The sequence below is a fragment of the Oncorhynchus nerka genome, linkage group LG3 (genome assembly GCF_034236695.1).
Source record: "Oncorhynchus nerka isolate Pitt River linkage group LG3, Oner_Uvic_2.0, whole genome shotgun sequence".
NCBI classification, from domain to species: domain Eukaryota; kingdom Metazoa; phylum Chordata; class Actinopteri; order Salmoniformes; family Salmonidae; genus Oncorhynchus; species Oncorhynchus nerka.
Genome location: NC_088398.1, coordinates 38393930 through 38417809, shown reverse-complemented (window position 1 = coordinate 38417809; position 23880 = coordinate 38393930). Strand labels below are relative to the sequence as shown.

At 41.9% G+C, this 23880-nt stretch overlaps 2 protein-coding genes across 3 annotated transcripts in view; both read right to left on the bottom strand.

Annotated features, from left to right (window-relative positions):
• LOC115107636 (COP9 signalosome complex subunit 8-like) overlaps positions 1-23880 on the bottom strand; it is a 28946-nt gene that overhangs the window by 2331 nt on the left and 2735 nt on the right. The window contains exons 3-5 of one of the 2 annotated variants that reach the window (XM_029631095.2): positions 17424-17481; positions 16372-16504; positions 6951-7058 (exon numbers count right to left, since the gene is read on the bottom strand). In XM_029631095.2, the coding sequence (XP_029486955.1) occupies positions 6951-7058; positions 16372-16504; positions 17424-17481 (299 nt within the window). The remainder of the gene's footprint in view (positions 1-6950; positions 7059-16371; positions 16505-17423; positions 17482-23880) is intronic. The other variant, XM_029631105.2, reaches the window with a different exon arrangement.
• Positions 8688-13756, bottom strand: LOC115107631 (tripartite motif-containing protein 54-like). The gene is made up of 2 exons (XM_065011649.1): positions 13667-13756; positions 8688-13571 (listed from the first exon to the last, which is right to left on the bottom strand). Exon 2 carries the CDS (start codon positions 10245-10247, stop codon positions 9195-9197), a length of 1053 nt encoding a protein of 350 aa, XP_064867721.1. The 5' UTR covers positions 10248-13571; positions 13667-13756; the 3' UTR covers positions 8688-9194.

The following is a 23880-nucleotide window of genomic DNA, read 5'->3' as shown; positions in this document are numbered from 1 at the left end:
TATCATTTCATGAAGAGATAAAGGATATACAGTAACAGTTAAAAGTTTGGACACACTCATTCAAGGGTTTTTCGTAATTTTGTACTATTTTCTACATTGTAGAATAATAGTGAAGACATCAAAACTATGAAAAACACATATGGAATCATGTAGTAACCAAAAAAGTGTTAACAAAAAGTTAAACAAATCAAAGTAGCCACCCTTTGACAGCTTGGCACACTTGTCATTTTCTCAACCAGCTTCATGAGGAATGCTTTTCCAACAGTCTTGAAGGAGTTCCCACATATGTTGAGAACTTGTTGGCTGCTTTTCCTTCACTCTGAGGTCCAACTCATCCCAAACCATCTTAATTGGGTTGAGGTCGGGTGATTGTGGAGGCCAGGTCATCTGATGCAGCACCATCACTCCCCTCCTTGGTCAAATAGCCTGGAGGTGTGTTTTGGGTCACTAACCTGTTGAAAAACAAATGATAAGCCCCACTAAGCACAAACCAGATGGGATGGCGTATCGCTGCAGAATGCTGTGGTAGTCATGCTGGTTAAGCGTGCCTTGAATTCTAAATAAAATCACAGTATCACCAGCAAAGCATCCCCACCATCACACCTGCTTCACGGTGGGAACCACACATACGGAGATCATCCGTTCACATACTCTGCTTCTCACAAAGATAAGGCGGTTGGAATAAACATTTTGAAATTTGGAGTCATTAGACCAAAGAACAGATTTCCACTGTTCTAATGTCCATTGCTCGTGTTTCTTGGCCCAAGCAAGTCTCTTCTTCTTATTGGTGTGGTTTCTTTGGAGCAATTCAACCATGAAGGCCTGATTCACGCAGTCTCCTCTCAACAGTTGATGATGATATGTGTCTGTTACTTGAACTCTGTGAAGCATTTATTTGGGCTGCAATCTGAGGCACAGTTAACTCTAATTAACTTATCCTCTGCAGCAGAGGTAACTCTGGGTCTTCCTTTCCTGTGGTGGTCCTCACGAGAGCCAGTTTCATCATAGCGCTTGATGGTTTTTGCGACTGCACTTTAAGAAACTTTAAGAAAAATTCTTTAAGAAAAATTCCAGATTGACTGACCTTCTTGCCATAATATGGACTTGGTTGTTTTGTTTTGCTATCTTCTGTATACCAACCCTACCTTGTCAAAACACAATGCATTTTTTATTTTTTTATTTCACCTTTATTTAACCAGGTAGGCTAGTTGAGAACAAGTTCTCATTTGCAACTGCGTCCTGGCCAAGATAAAGCATAGCAATTCGACACATACAACAACACAGAGTTACACATGGAATAAACAAAACATACAGTCAATAATACAGTAGAACAAAATAATACAAAAAGTCTATATACAGTGAGTGCAAATGAGGTAAGTTAAGGCAATAAATAGGCGATGGTGGCGAAGTAATTACAATATAGCAATTAAACACTGGAATGATAGATGTGCAGAAGATCAATGTGCAAGTAGAGATGCTGGGGTGCAAAGGAGCAAGATAAATAAATAAATACAGTATGGGGATTAGGTAGATAGATAGATGGGCTGTTTACAGATGGGTTATGTACAGGTGCAGTGATCTGTGAGCTGCTCTGACAGCTGGTGCTTAACCTTTCTAGCGCAGGCGTTCCTCTAGCGGAACCCCTCGACAACATTCCGCTGAAAAGGCAGCGTGCGAAATTCTAAAATATTTTTCATGCAACTTTCACACATTAACAAGTCCAATACAGCAAATGAAAGATAAAAATCTTGTTAATCTACCCATCGTTTCCGATTTCAAAAATGATTTACAGCGAAAGCACAACATATGATTATGTTAGGTCATAGCCAAGTAAAAGTCCAGCCAAAGATAGGAGTCACAAAAAGCAAAAATATAGATCAAATGAATCACTAACCTTTGATGATCTTCATCAGATGACACTCATAGGACATCATGTTACACAATACATGTATGTTCTGTTCGATGTGCATGTTTATATCCAAAAATCTCAGTTTACATTGATGCCTTACGTGCAGTGATGTTTTGATTCCAAAACATCCGGTGATTTTGCAGAAATACTCATAATAAACATTGATAGAAAACACAAGTGTTATTCACAGAATTAAAGATAGACTTCCCCTTAATGCAACCGCTATGTCAGATTTTAAAAAAACTTTACAGAAAAAGCATAATCTGAGAACAGAGTTCAAAACAGCCAGAGGAATATCCGCCATTTTGGAATCAACAAAGTTAGAAACAAGACCATAAATACTCAGAAGGCACTCCCAGGAATCCCAGTTTGACAATAAATGACTGATTTGTTCCATAAAGTTCATCATTTATGTCCAAATAGCCACTTGTTGTTAGCGTGTTCAGCCCAGTAATCTATCTTCATGAGGCGTGAGCACTTCGTCCAGACAAAAACTCGAAAAGTTCCATTACAGGATGTAGAAACAAGTCAAACGATGTATGGAATCAATCTTTAGGATGTTTTTAACATAAAACATCAATAAGGTTCCAACCGGAGAATTCCTATGTCTGAAGAAAAGCACTGGAACGAGAGCTAACTCTGTCGGGAGCGCGCGTCACGAGCCTGAGTCACTGCCAGACCACTGACTCAAACAGGTCTCATGAGCCCCTCCTTTATAGTAGAATCCTCAAACCAGTTTCTAAAGACGGTTGACATCTAGTGGAAGCCGTAGGAAGTGCTACTTGACTCCATAGACACTGTGTTTTCGGTAAGCCAAGCTTTGAAAAACTACAAACCTCAGATATCCCACATCCTGGTTGGATTTTTTCAGGTTTTGCCTGCCATATGAGTTCTGTTATACTCACAGACATCACTCCAAAAGTTTTAGAAACTGCAGAGTGTTTTCTATCCAATACTAATAATAATATGCATATATTAGCATCTGGGACAGAGTAGGAGGCAGTTCACTCTGGGCACACTATTCATTCAAAAGTGAAAATGCTGCCCCCTATCCCAAAAAGGTTACCGTAATTGCTGGACTATTAAGCGCACCTGAATATAAACCGCACCCACTGAATTATTAAAAAATATGTATTTTGTACATAAATAAGCCGCACATGTCTATAAGCCGCAGGTGCCTACCGGTACATTGAAACAAATGAACTTTACACAGCCTTTAAACGAAACACGGCTTGTAACAAAAATTAAACAGTGGCCTACCAAGAAAGTCATTGGTCACTATCTTCCTCCTCCTGTGCACTGAAACCACTGAAGCCATCTCCTTCGGTGTCAGCCTCAGAATTGCTTCATCCGATGTTGGATCGTTTTCATTGTCGCTCTCGTCACTTTCATCCGGAGGCAAATACCCCGCTGAGCTCATGCTGCCCCTTCAACACGCAGCCTTTCGAAACCCGTTGATGATAGTGGATTTTTTGACAATGCTCCACGCTGTCAGGACCCACTGGCAGACTTGACCATAAGTTGCTCTTCGCATGCGGCTCGTTTTAGTGAAGGATTTCTCCCCACTTGTCATCCAAGTCTCCAACTGAACAAGTAGCGCCACCTTAAATGCACGATTTACACTGATGTCGAGTGGCTGCAAATACTTTGGGCCATCTGCTTTTCTTCCCTCTGAAAGCTGTTGTTGTCTTTTTGCACTGAGTCAGTTCCTCACGCTGCTTTCCAACGTCTTATCATCGACTCATTAAGGCCAAGCTCCCGTGCAGCAGCTCTAATTCCTTTTCCAAATGCCAGATCGATCGCCTTCAACTTGAAAGCTGCATCATATGCATTTCTCTGTGTCTTTGCCATGATGAGGGTGACAAAATTACTACCGTAATCAGAATGATGGGAAGTTTGAGCGCGCTCGATTTACGTCACATTATGTGACGGTGCTCAGTTTTTTGGCGGCATGAATCTTGTGAAAGCGGGAAAAATCCATAAATTAGCCGCGTCATTGTATAAACCGCGAGGTTCAAAGCGTGGGAATAAAGTAGCGGCTTATAGTCCGGAAATTACAGTAATGTGAGTCTGGAAGGAGAGTTTACAGTTTAACCAGACACCCAGGTATTTGTAGTTGTCCACATATTCTAAGTCAGAGCCGTCCAGAGTAGTGATGCTGGACGGGCGAGCAGGTGCGGGCAGTGATCGATTGAATAGCATGCATTTAGTTTTACTTGCGTTTAAGAGCAGTTGGAGGCCACGGAAGGAGAGTTGTATGGCATTGAAGCTCATCTGCAGGTTAGTTAACAGTGTCCAAAGAGGGACCAGAAGTATACAAAATGGTGTTGTCTGCGTAGAGGTGGATCAGAGAATCACCAGCAGCAAGAGCAACATCATTCATGTTTACAGAGAAGAGAGTCGGCCCGAGAATTGAACCCTGTGGCACACCCATAGAGACTGCCAAAGGTCCGGACAACAGGCCCTCCGATTTGACACACTGAACCCTATCAGATAAGTAGTTGGTAAACCAGGCGAGGCAATCATTTGAGAAACCAAGGCTGCCGAGTCTGCCAATAAGAATGTGGTGATTGACAGAGTCGAAAGCCTTGGCCAGGTCGATGAATACGGCTGCACAGGAATGTCTCTTATCGATGGTGGTTATGATGTCGTTTAGGCCCTTGGGCGTGGCTGAGGTGAAACCAGATTGCACAGCGGAGAAAGTACGGTGGGATTCGAAATGGTCGGTAATCTGTTTGTTAACTTGGCTTTCGAAGACCTTAGAAAGACAGGGTAGGATAGATATACAGTGCCTTGCGAAAGTATTCGGCCCCCTTGAACTTTGCGACCTTTTGCCACATTTCAGGCTTCAAACATAAAGATATAAAACTGTATTTTTTTGTGAAGAATCAACAACAAGTGGGACACAATCATGAAGTGGAACGACATTTATTGGATATTTCAAACTTTTTTATCAAATCAAAAACTGAAAAATTGGGCGTGCAAAATTATTCAGCCCCCTTAAGTTAATACTTTGTAGCGCCACCTTTTGCTGCGATTACAGCTGTAAGTCGCTTGGGGTATGTCTCTATCAGTTTTGCACATCGAGAGACTGAAATTTTATCCCATTCCTCCTTGCAAAACAGCTCGAGCTCAGTGAGGTTGGATGGAGAGCATTTGTGAACAGCAGTTTTCAGTTCTTTCCACAGATTCTCGATTGGATTCAGGTCTGGACTTTGACTTGGCCATTCTAACACCTGGATATGTTTATTTTTGAACCATTCCATTGTAGATTTTGCTTTATGTTTTGGATCATTGTCTTGTTGGAAGACAAATCTCCGTCCCAGTCTCAGGTCTTTTGCAGACTCCATCAGGTTTTCTTCCAGAATGGTCCTGTATTTGGCTCCATCCATCTTCCCATCAATTTTAACCATCTTCCCTGTCCCTGCTGAAGAAAAGCAGGCCCAAACCATGATGCTGCCACCACCATGTTTGACAGTGGGGATGGTGTGTTCAGGTGTTGCTTTTTACGCCAAACATAACGTTTTGCATTGTTGCCAAAAAGTTCAATTTTGGTTTCATCTGACCAGAGCACCTTCTTCCACATGTTTGGTGTGTCTCCCAGGTGGCTTGTGGCAAACTTTAAACGACACTTTTTATGGATATCTTTAAGAAATGGCTTTCTTCTTGCCACTCTTCCATAAAGGCCAGATTTGTGCAATATACGACTGATTGTTGTCCTATGGACAGAGTCTCTCACCTCAGCTGTAGATCTCTGTAGTTCATCCAGAGTGATCATGGGCCTCTTGGCTGCATCTCTGATCAGTCTTCTCCTCGTATGAGCTGAAAGTTTAGAGGGACGGCCAGGTCTTGGTAGATTTGCAGTGGTCTGATACTCCTTCCATTTCAATATTATCGCTTGCACAGTGCTCCTTGGGATGTTTAAAGCTTGGGAAATCTTTTTGTATCCAAATCCGGTTTTAAACTTCTTCACAACAGTATCTCGGACCTGCCTGGTGTGTTCCTTGTTCTTCATGATGCTCTCTGCGCTTTTAACGGACCTCTGAGACTATCACAGTGCAGGTGCATTTATACGGAGACTTGATTACACACAGGTGGATTGTATTTATCATCATTAGTCATTTAGGTCAACATTGGATCATTCAGAGATCCTCACTGAACTTCTGGAGAGAGTTTGCTGCACTGAAAGTAAAGGGGCTGAATAATTTTGCACGCCCAATTTTTCAGTTTTTGATTTGTTAAAAAAGTTTGAAATATCCAATAAATGTCTTTCCACTTCATGATTGTGTCCCACTTGTTGTTGATTCTTCACAAAAAAATAAAGTTTTATATCTTTATGTTTGACGCCTGAAATGTGGCAAAAGGTCGCAAGGTTCAAAGGGGCCGAATACTTTCGCAAGGCACTGTAGGTCTGTAGCAGTTTGGGTCTAGAGTGTCACCACCTTTAAAGAGGGGGATGACCACGGCAGCTTTCCAATCTTTGGGAATCTCAGACGATACGAAAGAGAGGTTGAACAGGCTAGTGATAGGGGTTGCAACAATTTCGGCAGATAATTTTAGAAAGAGAGGGTCCAGATTGTCTAGCCCGGCTGATTTGTACTGGTCCAGATTTAGCTATCAGAGAAATTCCACAAATGAACTTTTAACAAGGCACGCCTGCTAATTGAAATGCATTCCAGGTGACTACCTCATGAAGCTGGTTGAGAGAATGCCAAAGGTGTGCAAAGCTGTAATCAAGGCAAAGGGTGGCTACGTTGAAGAATCTCAAATATAAAATATATTTTGATTTGTTTATATATATTTTGAACACTTTTTTGCTTACTACATGACTCTATATATGTGTTATTTCATTGTTTTGATGTCTTCACTATTATTCTACAATATTGAAAATAGTAAAAATAACACAAAAAAACTTGAATGCGTAGGTGTGTCCAAACTCTTGACTGGTAATGTACATAACTATGGTATATGACTGTGTTATTGATCCAGTAGCCAGGTGGGTAGGGAGGGAAAATTAGGTTTTTGCACTGCAGCTGCTTACCCTTCACGGCTTCCTCCACAGAGTAGCCCACAAAGGCGGCAAAGTCTTCTGCCGTGATGGAGGTGTACGCCTGGGCCACCAGACCATAGGCCCTCCTACGTGTGGTCTCTGTGGAAGAAAAGATAGGTACATACATGAGATATTTCTCAGTCTTTCAAACATGCAACAAAATCAAATAACGCTTAATGTAAACAGCAAAACGTGGAGTCCTGCCCCATGTTCAAAAAGCTATGTTCTTGTACTACTCATGTAGCAGTGCTGATAACCATTTGACTATACACAGACTGAGAAATATCAAGTGAAATAGGCCTACGGTGCAAGGCGGAGGTAAGATTTGAGTATGATTTGATTCCGAGTTAACAGCTCCTTATGACAACATTGAAAAAACAATATTGCCTCACAGCTGACAGCAAACCAGACATTAGCTTACACCTTTGGTGGATTTTGTTGCTGACCTGACAGCTTCGATAAACAAGCCCCAAGTTAATTGGCCTTCACACTTTATTGCCTGGCAACAGTCTGTGTACAAACAACAACCCTTCATTCGCTACAACAGCGTTAGCGGCGATAACAAGTGGAATGAGTAAAGACAGCTGCGAGGACAGCGAGGCCCCCCCCCTTCTCCTCCCCCAAAGAGTGTCCTGTTATGAATGTGGTTTTATTTTCTGAACGGAAGCGACATTTGGTGTTAACTGCAGGCACTTAAGGGGAAAATGAAAACAACTTTAAATGGAATCTGAACGCATGATTTAAGAGAGCCAGTAAAGTACTTGTGAACCTGACGAACTAAGCTGTAGTGTATGTATGCGTGCGTGTTGTCAAGCCTCTTCCTAATGAACACACTGTTCATCTGAGGACTACACCTGCGCAAAAAAATAATGAGAAAACCAACAGCCATGGCTTCGGTCCAGAAAAAAAAACAAATAAAGGAAAATCAACTGATATCCTTTCAACCACATTATGTAGCCTACTGTATATGGCACATTTGAGAGCCAGAGCATTATCAACTTCTGTGCCTTAGTATATTTGAAAAGGTCCTGTATATTGTTGACCTACGAAATACCCAACATGCACCACAGTATCAATTGAAAAAAGGATGTTGGGGACTATTAGCACATAGTAGAAGCCATTGAACCAAGATTTTTGTAACATGATCCTATCAGCAGTCCTCTCATTCCACTATTTTTGTCGCAGCTCGCTGACCGATAGGACGCTAGCCAAAGATGACTCATGACAGGTGGCCCGGCCCCTACAGCTCTTCAGAAAGGAGTTTGCAATTGCTGAGAAATACGGTCTATGAAATGAGTGGGATGGTGCTTCATGGATGAGAAACAGGACCCCCACTTGCCTTTCACTGACACTCCAGAGCCTGTTTCACACCCTCTCACATAAAAAAGAAATAGCCCCCCCACTCTTCACCAGTAATGGCTAGCCACAGAGGACTCTCTGCCCTTCACTGACATTCCAGGGCCTGTCGTTTCACACCCTCTCGCATTTTAAAAATAGACCCCCACTCTTCATCAGCAAAGGCTAGCCACTAAGGACTTGGCAATGGCTTTTATTTTTTTTATGCTAGTACTTGCCAAGTGAGCGCAACAACATATTGGGGCAACTCCCGAATGACAGTTCTCTTGTGAAATATTTTGTTTTGAACTTCAAACTTATTTTCTGAATGAAGTAGAAATTAATGGCAATTTTGGAATAGTTGGAATCTAAACAAAGGCAAATCTGCTTGAGTCATTTGAAACACCCTTTATTTCAGATCTGTTGAAATATTCTCTTGCCAGTTTAGAGCACAAAATAATTTATCAATTTGATACAACCATAGGCATTCTAGATGTCAATGAGAAACTACAAATCAAAACTACTTTCCCATCTCAATCTTTACATGTGTTAAAGTATTCAAGTGTAAACAATCTGAGAGGATATTCAACCTAAAGTACATAACAAATAGATCAGAATAAATCTGATATGGAAATACAAAAGTATAAAAAAAACTATTATAGTTTACAAAAAGGCAAAGTTAAAGAGTACAAAAAAAACAAAAATATTAAACTCAAAACTGGAGAAAGCCATGGTATCCAAGTCAATCAACTACGTATAAAAACATTTTAAAACTTTATTCCTAACTTCTCTTAATATCACTGAAACATTGCAACTAGAGTCCCTGCCAGGAACATTCAGGTTAAAAGAACCTTCAAAAGTAGTAAATAGTTTATTCAGTTTGTATATTTTCCAGTTTCATCACTCCTCTTCTTCGTCCCCTTCGGCATCCTCGAATGCATCGTCTTCGACCATTCCAAAGTCCATCTTGGCCAGGATGGCCTCCACATGCTCAGTGGACAGCGTGAAATGGTCCATCTTCTCAAAGCCCGGCTCGGGCCTCTCCTCGCCCAGGGAGATCTTGGCGGTGTCCTTGGTCTGTGTGATAAGGCCCTTGGAGGCCAGCAGGAACTCTGCGGCGCTGCTCTGCTCCAGGGCCCGCACCGCTGTGTCCGTCAGCTCTGATCCCGCCTGCAGTCGCTCGCTGTAGTGCTGGGCCAGCGCCCGCAATGCAGTCACCTTCTCGTCCTGCTCCTTGCCGATCTGTTCCAGCAGCAGCCCTTTGCGCTCCTCGAGCACTGCGTAGAGCAGGTCAAAGCGCTCGCCTAGGCTTTGCTTGGCACGCTGTGCGTTGTCCTTCACCGCCTGACATGTATCCTCCATCTGGTTGAGCAGGGCCTGAAGGCGCCCATTGCCTGCCACTAGGGTGTCGATAGCGTTGCTCAGCTCGCCCTTCTGCACCTGGTAGACACTGGCCAGTGGTGACACCTCACAGTCCTTGTGCTGACCAAACACCTTGCACATGGAGCAGGTGGGCATCTGGCAGGTCACACAGTAGATGTTGATCTTCTCCTCCTCGTGCTCCTGGCACATGAGTTCCTTGGAGTCCTTGGGTTTCAGTGGAGTCTCTGTGCTGTCTCCGCTGCCACTACCCCCGCCACCCTCCTGCTGTTGCTTGTAGATGTCAATGATGTTCTCCACCAGCAGGTTGCGCTGAAGTCCGTGAACGCCATGGCGGTCCAGGACCACCTCGAAGCGGCAGGTGGGGCAACGGAAGACGCCGCCCGAGAAGCGGTAGGGGTTACGTGAGTCGTAGAGGTCACTGGCACAGCCACGGCACAGGTTGTGCTGGCAGGGCAGGATGACCACGGGTTTGGTGAACATCTCCAGGCAGATAGGGCAGCTCAGCTGCTTCTCCAGGCTCTCCATGGGGCTGGGTGGACGCACCAACGAGCCGGCCCTCTGGATGTCCATGTTGGAATAGGCTTCTCCTTAAATGTTGAGCTTGAAAATGTTTGCTTATTTTTCAACACAGCCTTCTCAAACTTCGCAGTGGGTCATTGACAACTTTAATTCTTTCCCTATAGGCTTTAACAAGCCAATAACTTGAGGCTGAGGGCTGAGCCTCTTGCTTTGGTAGTTGATGCTTCAGAGTCCGCTGAAGTGCTGATATCTGTTCTGACTGGGGAATAGCAGCCCTGTCCTTTATACCAGCCCTTCACAGCCAGCGACACCTGATCCCTCCCACATAACAGGGCACACATTCCTCCCTGCTTGTTTGTCAGGCTCTTTTCTGAGAAAATAGCACACACCCACCGGCTGCTGCATTTGTCACACTAGGAGCCATGTCCCTTTCCGCAGTGACAGAAATCTGACAGGGCCGGGGGTACACTCAGCAGAAATACACAGGGCCCCCACGTGACTGTCCCATGTGACTGTCCCAAAGCAGTAACACCAGAGGAAGGTTTCCTTAAGGGTAAACAACATGCCCTGTAAAGTCAACGCACCTTTGACTGTGTTTACCAGTAACAACAAGCTGGTTTTCCAGGATTACTACAACAGAGCCAGTGTTGGCTTCATAAAGCAGACCACCTTCCTCGCGGTGTAGCCCACTTATCGCCTGTGGTCATATCTGAGCACTTCAGTGGATTGATCAAACTCCTATCGAGCATCCACAACACCCTCTGTGGTGCAGTCAAACCTACTGTTGATGTTTCATGCTCAAGACATGCATTGCACCATCAATCCTATAAATAGGTTACAAATATTTATTAATGTGTTTTTCACCCCTTCTAAATATGTCTACTGACTAGAGTGTGTTGAATCCAACATGGTACTTGATAAACTGATCCAACAAAACAAACTGAATATTTTTATTTTTTTTAACCACTCCGACATTTAATTGAACTACTATTACGTAACATGAGCAGAAAACTATAGCCTCTGGTCATGGAAATGTCTCACTGAGACGGTCTTGAAAAACTCTCCAGTGAATGTGAACCACATTTCGTGACGTTGAAAAAAATAAAAAATAAAGAACAGTGAGCACCAGGGACAAGCTATTCTTAACCTTGCCCACATGCGTCACATAATGTGTGGGTCTACCAGGTTCCAGAAGTTAGAGGGGGTTACACATGGAGAGTGTGAGCAGAGAAGGTCATAGGCATTTCCATATGCCAATCTCCCATTTACCAAGGCAGGAGCTTACTGATGGATATTTTTAAAGTGATTTGAGAAGACTGGGAAAACGCCATCTTCTCCGTCTAGGCTAATGTTTGTAACTCCACTGCCAATGACCTGGACCACAGTAATCAGTGACCAGGTTTCCAACAAAACCTTTTATGTGCGTAAGGTACATGGTACAAAAAAAATGTGCAATGGAGTCATGAGTGCATTCAGGTGCATGTCCAACAGCAAACGTTTTCCACAATAAACAAACATAGGCTCATTATGTTCAGAACAACCCAGCGTATGACAACATGCCATCTTGTAACTGTACATCTAACATAGTGATCAAACATTAACACTGTATATGACATGAGTTTTATGATTTGGAGATGTGAAGTGCACATTTGGACTCACAGTTGTTTGACTTGGTTGTATGATATCAAAACAGTATTTATTATAATCCTCAATGTCTCACCTTCCAAAATAGATCACATCATTTTAATTTACAGCATTTCCCACACTTAGACAACAATAACATTTGCTAAACTTATGAGTGTAAAGGGCTAACTCAAAAGTGATTTAGAGTCAATAGCAGAAAGGAGTTAATCTATGACACATTGTCATGTTTTGAACAGTCATGTCACGTGACCAGGATTTTAACCTTCATTTCCCCCATTTCTTTATATGTCAGATGGTCCAGCAAAATCTAGGTCATGAGACATAGTCCAAAATACAGGCCCTAGCCAGCACATACACCAGACATGTAAATATGTGTAATGATTTGACGGTAGAGTTGAGATGCAAATGCTTGCAATGGTGTATAGCATCTAAATACTTGCATTGTTTACCAGACCACTGAGTATGGATAGAAGTAAACAGTTGACCAAAAAGAGATTTATAGTGCAGTCGGAAAGTATTCAGACCCCTTGACTTTTTTTAGATTGTTTCATCAAGGATCTCTCTGTACTTTCCTCCCATCGTCTTGCCTTGATCCTGACTAGTCTCCCAGTCCCTGCCACTGAAAAACATCTCCACAGCATGATGCTTCCACCACCATGCTTCACAGTAGAGATTGTGCCAGTTTTGTCCAGACTCTTGTCTGGCCACTCCACCAATAAAGGTCTGATTGGTGGAGTGCTGCAGAGATGGTTGTCCTTCTGGAAGGTTCTCCCATCACCACATTGGAACTCTGGAGCCCTGTCAGAGTGATCATCGGATTCTTGGTCACCTCCTGACCAAGGCCCTTCTCCCCCAATTGTTCATTTTGCCAGCTCTAAGAAGTCTTTGTGGTTACAAACATCTTCCATTTAAGAATGATGGAAGCCAGTGTTCTTGGGGACCTTCAATGCTACAGACATTGTTCGGTACCATTCCCCAGATGTGTGCCTCGATACAATCCTGTCTCGGAGCTCTATGGACAATTCCTTCGACTTCATGGCATTGTTTTTGCTCTGACATGCACTTTCAAGTGTGGGACCTTATATAAACAGGTGTGTACCTTTCCAAATCATTTCCAATCAATTGAATTTACCACAGGTGGATGCCAATGAAGTTGTAGAAACATCTCAAGGATGCTCAATGATAACAGGATGCACCTGAGTGTCTGAATACTTGAGGTATCCGTTTTTGGATCTTTAATACATTTGCAAACATTTCGAAAAACCTGTTTTCGCTTTGTCATTATGGGGTATTGTGTGTAGATTGAGGAAAAACATTTTTATTTTATATGAATAAGGGTGTAATGTAACAAAATGTGGAAAGTGGAAGGGGTCTGAATACTTTCCGAATGCACTGTAAATGTCTTAAAATTTAAGTAATAGCAAACCAACCAAACAAAGAAATGATTAAAGTACGTAAAAAAGGTTCAAGTAAAAAAAGAAGAGTGTTTTAAATAAATCTGGGTGCAAAATATAAGTTTAAATCAAAGTAATGACAAAATATATATATAAAAAAAAGGTTAAGCAAAAAATAAACAAACAAGTATGTAACAAAAACTCTGAAAAGTTCAATTGTGGTGTTGTCTGTTCAGGGTAACTACAGCCAATGATAACTGTTGTCTCTCTGGCTGTATTGCCCTTGAGGTGGTGGAGGTCTGCGTACAGGAGTGCTGATGTACGCTGGCTCATGGCCCTGCAGCAACAAAATCATTGATTGGGTCTGCGCATGGGCCTACAGAGGATGTGGCATCACCAACCAAACAAAGTACAATAACACGTTATACTGACCAACACGTGCAATAGGTTTTTGGTGGCTCGAGGAGGGTTCCCCGAGCCAAGAGATGAGTTGTCTGGACTTGGGAGGTACACAGACCTCTCAGTTGGAACTGCAGCCAAGTTGAGTGTTGCAACTGCTGCTGGGCCCAGGGTTGCTGCTTGGCCCTTCATCAGTCTGTGGGAGAGCAAGTGATAAGCAAAGTTACCAAACAGAATACATTTGCTATGAACAGTGACTTTTGTTAGCAAGCAGCTAGCAGTCAACAACATAAAGTAGTTGTGAAATAGCTAACTAGTTCCTAGTCATTACAATCATTTGGGTGAGAGTGAAAAGAAAAGTTTACAAACAGGCTAAGCAACAATCACTTATGTTATAAAACGTGAGCTTTGTTAGCAGGCAGCTAGCAGAAAATAACGTGAAGTAGTGATAATTTAGATTCATATAACTTATAGGTAGCTGGCTGGCTAATACATTAGGACAGTGTCCAGACTTATTTTGTTAGCTACAAGAACACAAAGCCAAAAAAAGTACTTGCCATATTCTTGCTCTTCTGCTTCAGTCACCCTGGACTCAATAATATGGCGAGGCATGGAGGCAGGTCATGTGCCAAGGAATTCGTCCAGTTCCCTGTAGAACGGACCGGTCTCCCGGCCACTGTCACTCAGTCCATTATTGTCTTTCGTCTTGTGTTATGTATATTTAATGTCTACGATTTTTGTCTGGCACTACTTCCGAACAATGGTGGCCATGTTCAAGCAACCCCGTGGACATTCTCAATATAGATCTCTTTTTCTGTAACACGTTTCCAACCTCGCTAGAATCGGACTTTGCGACCAAATGGAAATCAGAAGCTTTGTTTCCGCAATGGACCAGGTCAATGAACTCTCGTTTGCCATGGTCTATGAAATGTACAAAACGGCAAGCATGATATGTACAAACAGCAAGCGCGAATGTAAAGTATGGGGATTTCTCTCTGGCGAACTTCTGTTTATATAAATGGTGCCAGAAGCATCCCTTGACCTCTTACGTGACAACAATACACATTGGCTAATTCACGGAACCAAAATCGGCTGCACACGTGCGCCATCATTAATAAATGTATTTTGTCCTCCCCATACCAAATGCGTTCACGACACGCAGGTTGAAATATCAAAACAAACTCTGAACCAATTATATTAATTTGGGGACAGGTCAAAAAGCTAGCTTGCACATTTGTCATATTTAGCTAGCCTACTGTTGCTAGCTAATTTGTCCTGGGATATAAACATTGAGTTGTTATTTTACCGGAAAGGTCCTCTACTCTGCCAATTAATCCACACATAAAACGGTCAACTGAATCGTTTCTAGTCATCTCTCCTCCTTCCAGGCATTTTCTTCTCTTGACTTTATATTGCGATTGGCAACTTTCATAAATTACATGCATTACCACCACTGACCTACTTCGTCTTTCAGTCACCCACGTGGGTATAACCAATGAGAAGGCACGTGGGTACATGCTTCTATAAACCAATGAGGAGATGGGAGAGGCAGGACTTGCAGCGCGATCTGACTTTTATTTTAGCCCTTGGCAATACAGACGCTCGCTGGCGCGTGCAATAATTGAATATAGATTTCAAAATGTATTTGCGAGCAGTGTAGTCAGCCTGTTATCACAATGCAATGGTCAGAGGGGGATGACTCTCGAGAAAGACTCGCCCGCGACCTATGGAGGTAGCGTTTGAGATTAGATACATTTGCAAATTTACAGCCCAAATTATCTTGAGACGCAATACTGCTCGAGAATCTCTTGATAATCTCCTCAACCCGAAGAGCTTTAGAGGGCTATAATAAACTAGGCAAAATGTATCCCATCATGCTGTGCATCAATGGGACCATTTGTGAGTGGATAAATAACCCATTATATTTTCAATTAGGTATTACAAAAGCTTTTTAAGCTCCCTTTTCTGTATTCTTCTTTGCCCTCCATAACCACTTCATGGCAGGGTTACAATGTAGGATGCAAGTGGTGTCCCCTCTTGATAATTGAGAACACTCAGTAGGCAGCAATGTGAAAGACATTACAAAATGTACTATTACAATTGTGTGGGGTCCACTTTCATTATGTAAGCATACATTTTTCCCGAACTACCCAACATATTTAATTTCAATCATCCTGCTACCAATTGTCCAAAGCAAATTCCCTATAAATTCTAACATGAACAAACTTCTAATGAAGCTGCTGATTGCGTGAACTGCTAAACATCTTACACATCTATCCTTACCCAGTCTTTCTTCTGTCTAGCCTCAGGTTTAAGCAATGAATATAGAAAGTTATTCAGAGGTGAGAGACGTGGCCTGGTCATGAGTTCAGTCAGTCTCAATAGGTCAATGTGTTGCATATTCAATAACACCCGGTAACAGTCTCCAGAATGTCAAAAACAATGTTTTTCTCACAAGAATAGACATTTGGATTAATGTATAGGGTACTAAGCAATACACTCAAACAAAAATGGCATGCCTACTCAAAAGATGCTCTGAAGGTCTAATGTTATTTTTTCCCCTGTAACCAATATTGTTTGAGCAGGGCCCTCAGTCACAAAACCGTGTAAATCAGCCACATTGAGTTATATATGCATGTTGAGCCACAGAAGTGTGTAGGCTGTGTTTTAAATGTTAGTTCATCATGCAGGTCAGGTGTGTCAATTGGTCACAGAAAAGTGCACGGCCATTACAGTACCTTGCAGGGCATCCATGGCGGGCAGGATGTTCTCAGACCACTGGTGAGCTGCAATGGCCGAGTAGATCCCTGGGAAGTCTCGCTGCCATATGCGCTGACCCACGGCCCACACGGCCGTCAGCTCTGGGTTTCCCTGCACACAACACGTTTAAACCCATTTAAATCAACTTTAACATACATTGGTAACTAGACTATACTAAACGATATGCAGACTGAGTCTTGTTGCTAGTGAGACATTGGGTACACTCATTCTCATGAATTGAAGCAATTCCATGTGCAGGACAGGTCCCACTTTTGTACTACCATCTTCAATGTGGGAAATTATACAATGACTGACCTACCTATTCAAGAGTTGAGCTCCCAGTATAGCTTTAACTAGTTTTCATTGTCTAACAAAAATATACACAAAGAAATTTACACAAACTTGTGCCTCAGCTATCTATACTGAACAAAAATATAAAACGCAACATGTAAAGTGTTGGTCCCATGTTTCATGAGCTGAAATAAATGCTCCCAGAAATGTTCCATACGCACAAAAATATCAAATTTGTGCACCAATGTTTACATCCTTTTTAGTGAGTATTTTTCCTTTGCCAAGATAATCCATCCACCTGACAGGTGTGGCATATCAACAGCATGGTCAAAACACAGGTGCACCTTGCGCCGGGGACAATAAAAAGCCACTAAAATGTGCAGTTGTCACAACACAATGCCAAAGATTTCTCAAGTTGAGGGAGCATGCAATTGGCATGCTGACTGCAGGAATGTCCACCAGAGCTGTTGAATGTGGATTTGTCTACCATAAGCCGCCTCCATCGTTTTAGAGAATTTGGCAGTACGTCCAACCGGTCTCAAACGCGCAAACCATGTGTAACCACACCAACCCAGGACCTTCAAATGCGGCATCTTCACCGGATGTCTATGAAATCCATAGATTAGGGCCTAATGAATTGATTTCAATTGACTGATTTCCTTATATGAACTAACTTAGTAAAATTGTTGCGTTTACATTTTTGTTCAGTCTAAATATATTAGATAAATGCTAACCCTACCATTCTCACCGATTTAATGGCTTGAGGAATTCGCTTCCACAGGTACCTGGCATTATTCCTGTAAAAAAAAGTAACAAAAGTCATCTGACAATTAAAGGGGAATGGAAACACTAGGCTTTAGAACGCCAGCTAACACAGAAACAGCCCTGTGAAGCACCTGTGAAAATGTGCATCATACAGAAATAAATAAATGCTCCCCTCTCCCAAACTGCCATTTACACAACTAATGAAGATGGGGAAAAACATGAGCATATTGAGTCTTCAATATTTAGTAAGGATTGATAATCTGAAATCAGAATGGTAATATATTTTACTGTGAATGAGTTCGACGTTTTAGTTACGGTGGTATTTTTCTTGAATTCTACGGAATGTTCTGTGATTCGACACTATGTAAAGCACACACTACATGGTCAAAAAGGGACACCCCTTCAAATTAGTGAATTCGGCTATTTCAGCCACACCCATTGCGGACCGGTATAAATGCAAGCACACAGCCATGCATTCTCCATAGACAAACAATGGCAGTAGAATGGCCTTGCTGAAGAGCTCTGTGACCTACAACGTGCCAACGTCATAGGATGACACCTTTCCAAAAAGTCAGTTTGTCAAATTTCTGCCCTTGTCAACTATAAGTGCTATTATTGTTAAGTGGAAACGTCTAGGAGCAATAACATCTCAGCCGCGAAGTGGTAGGCCACACAAGCTCACAAAACAGGTTCGCCGAGTGAAGCGCATAGCGCACAACAAAAATGTAAAAAAAACTTGCCTGTCCTCGGTTGCAACTCTCACTAGAGAGTTCCAAACTGTCTGGCATTTAGTCTTACATATGACAACGATAGACATACACAGTATAATATTTATAAAACCAGAACTTTGTTGAAAGAATACGTTTAGGGGAATACATTGTCTCATTCAAACCTGAAAACAAATTGCAAGTTACAATGCTTTCATAACATACAACATTAATCTCAGGGATATTGTCTGTCCTTGAGCTGTTCTTGTCTGTTGATGTTCTGTGTTACAAAAAAATAAATAAAAGGATTTATTCTGTCCGAATGACAAGTTAATTAAATCACACAAATCTAAATATCAAACAATTACTCCTATCAGAATTGGATCAGAGAGTCCAACTTTGGAACAATATTTAAATATATTTGCCATGTATATAAATAAATAAAAAAGCCTACATGTCAAAGTGTAGGTGATATGCATGTTGGCTACAGCATCATGTCCAAACCAATGCTGACAAGAGTGAGCCGCCAGAAAATGTAGACAAACTTTAATGAGACTTAATTACACAAATATAATGAAGGATAGTTAACATTAACATCTAAAGGCTTGATTCTGTTGACATAATTGAGGCACAGTTTGTTCAGATCAAATGGTCACAACACCGGAGAGTGAAGCACAGTGCCTGATTGTTCTGCACGATGAGCTTGACAAGCTTTCGGACAAGTAAAACATCCGTCCTACTTGTCAAGGCCTGCAAATGAGTTGGTGATGTGCTTTTTGTCCTATAATTATTTATATATACATCCAGGGCATTAACATGGAGTTAGTCCCCCTTTAATGCTATAACAGTCTCCACTCTTCTGGGAAGGCTTTCCACTAGATGGAAAATTGCCGTGGGACTTCCATTTAACCACAAGAGCATTAGTGAGGTCGGGCACAGAAACCTGGCTTGCAGTCGGTGTTCAAATTCATTCCAAAGGTGTTAGATGGAGTTGAGGTCAGGGCTCTGTGTAGGCCAGTCAAGTTCTTCCACACAAATCTCAACAAACCATTTCTGTATGGACCTCGCTTTGTGCACGGGGGCATTGTCATGCTGAAACAGGAAAGGGCCTTCCCCAAACTGTTGCCACAAAGTTGGAAGCACAGAATCGTCTAGAATGTCATTGTATGCTGTAGCATTCACTGCATTCAAGGGCCTACCGCAAACCATGAAAAACAGCCCCAGACCATCATTCCTCCTTCACCAAATTTTACAGTTGGCACTATCAATTGGGGCAGGTAGCGTTCTCCTGGCATCCGCCAAACCCAGACTCGTCTGTCGGACTGCCAGATGGTGAAGTGAGATTAATCTCACCAGAGAATGCGTTTCCAATGCCAGCGAGCTTTACATCACACCAACAGATTCCTCGCATTGCGCATGGTGATCTAAGGCTTGGGTGCGGCTGTTCGGCCATGGAAACCAATTTAATGAAACTCCGGACTAACAGTTCTTGTGCTGACATTGCTTCCAGAGGCAGTTTGGAACGTGGTAGTGAGTGTTGCAACCGAGGACAGACGATTGTTATGCGCTAAGCACTCAGCACTCGGTCCTGTTCTATGAGCTTGTGTGGTCTACCACTTCGCGACTGAGCAGTTGTTACTCCTAGTTGCCACTTCAATAACAGCACTTATAGTTGACCAGGGAAGCTCTAGCAGGGTAAAAATGTGAAGAACTGACTTGTTGGAAAGGTGGCATCCTATGATGAAGCCACATTGAAAGACACTGAGCTCTTCAGTAAGGCCATTCTACTGCCAATGTTTGTCTATGGAGATTGCATGGCTTTGTGCTTAATACACCTGACAGCAACTGGTGTGGCTGAAATAGCCGAATCCACTAATTTGAAGTGATGTCCATAAGTTTGAAACATCTTTCCTACTTATCGGCTACAGATATCATTCTGAACGCGGCTTTAAAAAAAATTCTATATTGTATAGTGGAGCTTCATAAGCTTTCAAGATTTCAAAACTGAAGGATCAAGTTTTGAAATCAGTGGAATTAGAGTATGATAGCTAAAGAGATGGATAAACACCTGTCTCCGGATTACGTCTTCAAACTAAGGGCAACCGTGGTATGACATTCCTGACAGGGAGACGCATCCATCATGCATGATGATGCATACAGGTAAGATAGCTAGCTACATTTTCAGATATTACACATTTCTAATTTTGACAAAGTGATTTCAGGTCAGGCTAAAGTGTACTGTTAGCTAGCTAGCTAACATTAGCTGGCTGGCTTCCTAGTGGACGTTATTATTAGTTTACCAGACCTGTTTGCTTTTCTCGTTAGCTAGCTAACATTGAACCTGGTTGGTTATCTCCCAAGACTGTGGCATTGTTGGCATTGTTGTTCAATTTTGTTAAACTAGCTAACCTAGCTGGCTCATTAGCTAACTTTACATGTGTACAACACCCGTTGAATATGGCTGGTGTCAGTAAACGCCTACAAAGTGGTGATCCTAACTGACCTAAGACAGGGAGTTTTTATTACGATTAAATGTCAGCATTTGTGAAAAACTGAGTTTAAATGTAGTTGGCTAAGGTGTATGTAAACTTCCAACTTCAACTGTACACGCACACACGGCCTGGCGAAGCGTTTTTAATACGGTGACAATTGAAGCTGAGAGTGTTTTACTCCACTGGTCTCTGGAAGAAATTACAAGTCCTCACCGTCCGAGACATTCAAGACGGAGTAAAAAGAAGTATCCGACAAGACCCAGACACTTAATGTGTGGTCTCCAGACCGGTCTCGAGTACTACAACACTGCTCGTGAGCAATAACCTTCAATCTGGATAACACCACAAAACAAATTAGAAGGGTAAAGAAATGTATCAACAAATACTACCCACGCCAAAACATGTAGTGTAACCAGGGTAAGTATGGAGACACAATCCCCAAAAGAAAAATGCAACAGACGATTCCTGCTTTTCACCACTCCGTACACAAAGAATGGAAACTGACCTGCTGAAGTCGATTAATTGGGCATACTTGAACTAGTTAGTAAAGATATAAAAAGGAGTTGAAGGCGATCCTCGAAATGAGTGATGAGAAACTAAAAGCTACTCTCAATATTATTGAAACAGACATTAGTAAAATAAATAAAAAATCTAAAATTTAAGAGAAGCCGTACTTGATATACAGACAAAAATAATTATCTGGTGCTTACCGGAAATAAAGACGAAGGTGAAGATCCAGAGAGCGTGGTGAAAGAATTACTGGTTAAAGCGCTACAGACCCCAGGCGACAGAGTCCACAAACTCAAACGTGTACACCTTTTTCAGAAGAGAGGACAGCGATACGCGCACCAAATCAATTGTTGCCAAATTTGCATTATTTAAAGATAAAATAATGGTTGAAAGCCTGGGCGAAAGACTAGCCAGCATGAAAATAGGCATGAATGATAGGTTCCCGAAGGAAATTGCACAACGGCGCAAATGTGTAGCTCTTAAAAACCAAGACTACTCCATGGCCATTCTAAATAATAGAAGGGGCCAATAACAGAACACCCAACACTATCCATGGTAGGGATTGTAATATAAATAGTTATTTAATAAAATACAGCAACTGATAAAAACACACTATACTATTCAAAGTCAGGGAATGTTGTAAAATTATTTATATTCAAATATGTGGGGGGAGTGTGCGTGTGTTTGAAGATGGGGTGCCTGTATGTTTGTATGGAAAAGTGTGGAATTAAGTGAGTGAAAAAGGAAAAATGGTTGCAAATGCCAGAGCCCATGTGTCAGGAATTGTGAGAGCGAGAGATTCTTCAATGTTGCACAGATATGGGATGGAACAACGAACATCTGAGCTTGTGGTTGTATGAAAGAGTGTGTGTGTGTTTGGGGGGTGATCAGTCTTTCAGATCGTTGTGGAGGAATTTTGGCCCACTCTTGCCTCCAGAACTGCTTTAACTCTGACATTTGACAAGCATGAACTACTCGTTTTAAGTCCTACCACAACATCTCAATTGGGATTAGGTCTGGATTTGTTGCTTTTTAGCCATTTTCATGTAGACTCGATGGCGTGTTTTGGATCATTGTCTTGCTGCATGACCCAGCAGCGCTTCAGCTCACTGACAGATGGCATGACATTCTCCTGTATAATTCTCTGATACAGAGCAGAATTCATGGTTCCTTCTATTAAGGCAAGTTGTTCAGGTCCTGAGGCAGCAAAGCATCCCCAATCCATCACATTACCACCACGCTTGATCGTTGGTATGAGGTTCTTACTATGGAATACAGTGTTTGGTTTTCACCAGGCATAATGGGGCCCAAGTCATCCAAAAAGCTACACTTTTGAATCATCTGTCCATAGAACATTCTTACAAGAGTCTGGGTGATCATCCAGGTGCTTTATGGCAAACTTGAGTCAACTTTTTGGGAGATATTGGTCCCATGGACTTGAAACGAGCAGTTCATGCTTGAAATCCCACCAATGTTGCTGAGTTACAGCTGTTCTACATGGAAGACTGGGCTAAATTACTCCACAGCGATTGACCAACAACTAAAGGAAGCATTGCAGCTAAAGATTGCACAACCAGTTATTGAGTGTAAGGGGGCAATTACTTTTTCCCACACAGGGACATTGGAGTGGCATACTTTTCTTTATGAAATAAGTATGTAATTGCTGTTCATTCAGGTTCTGTTAATCTAATATTAGGTTTGGTTGAAAATTATGCAAAAGTAGAGAAAAATAGAAAAGGGGGCAAATACTTTTACAGCACTGTAAGTAACAATAAACAATATGAAATGCCTACATTATTAATCAGTTGTGGAAATAAATGTGCTATAAATATATATATATATATATACACACACACACACATGCTCATTCAAGGGTTTTTCTTATTTTTTTTTTTTTACTATTTTCTACATTGTAGAATAACACATATGTAACCAAAGTGAAGAACCTCAAATATATTTTGATTTGTTTAACAAAGTAGCCACCCCTTGCCTTGATGACATCTCTGCAAATTCATGTCTCTCTCTCAACCAGCTTCATAAGGTAGTCACCTGGAATGCATTTCAATTAAAAGGTGTGCCCTGTTAAAAGTTCATTTGGGGAATTTCTTTCCTTCTTAATGCATTTGAACCAATCAGTTGTGTTGTGACAAGGTAGGGGTGGTAAACAGTAGATAGTATGATTTGGTAAAAGACCAAGTCTATTTTATGGCAAGAACAGCTCAAATAAGCAAAGAGAAATGACAGTCCATCATTACTATAAGACATGAAGGTCAGTCAATCTGGAAAATGTCAAGAACTTTGAAAGTTTCTTCAAGTGCAGTCACAAAAACCATCAAGCACTATGATGAAACTGGCTCTCATGAGGACCGTCACAGGAAAGGAAGACCCAGACCCTCTGCTGCAGAGGATAAGTTCATTAGCGTTACCAGCCTCAGAAATTGCAGCCCAAATAAATGCTGCACAGAGTTCAAGTAAAGACATCTCAACATCAACTGCTCAGAGGAGACTGCGTGAATCAGGGCTTAATAGTTTGCTGCAAAGAAACCACTACTAAAGGACACCAATAATAAGAAATTTGCTTGGGCCAAGAAACACGCGCAATGGACATTAGACTGGTGGAAATCTGTTATTTGGTCTGTTGAGTACAAATTTGAGATTTTTGGTTCCAACCACTGTGTCTTTGAGAGACGCAGAGCAGAGTATGTGAACGGATGATCTCCGC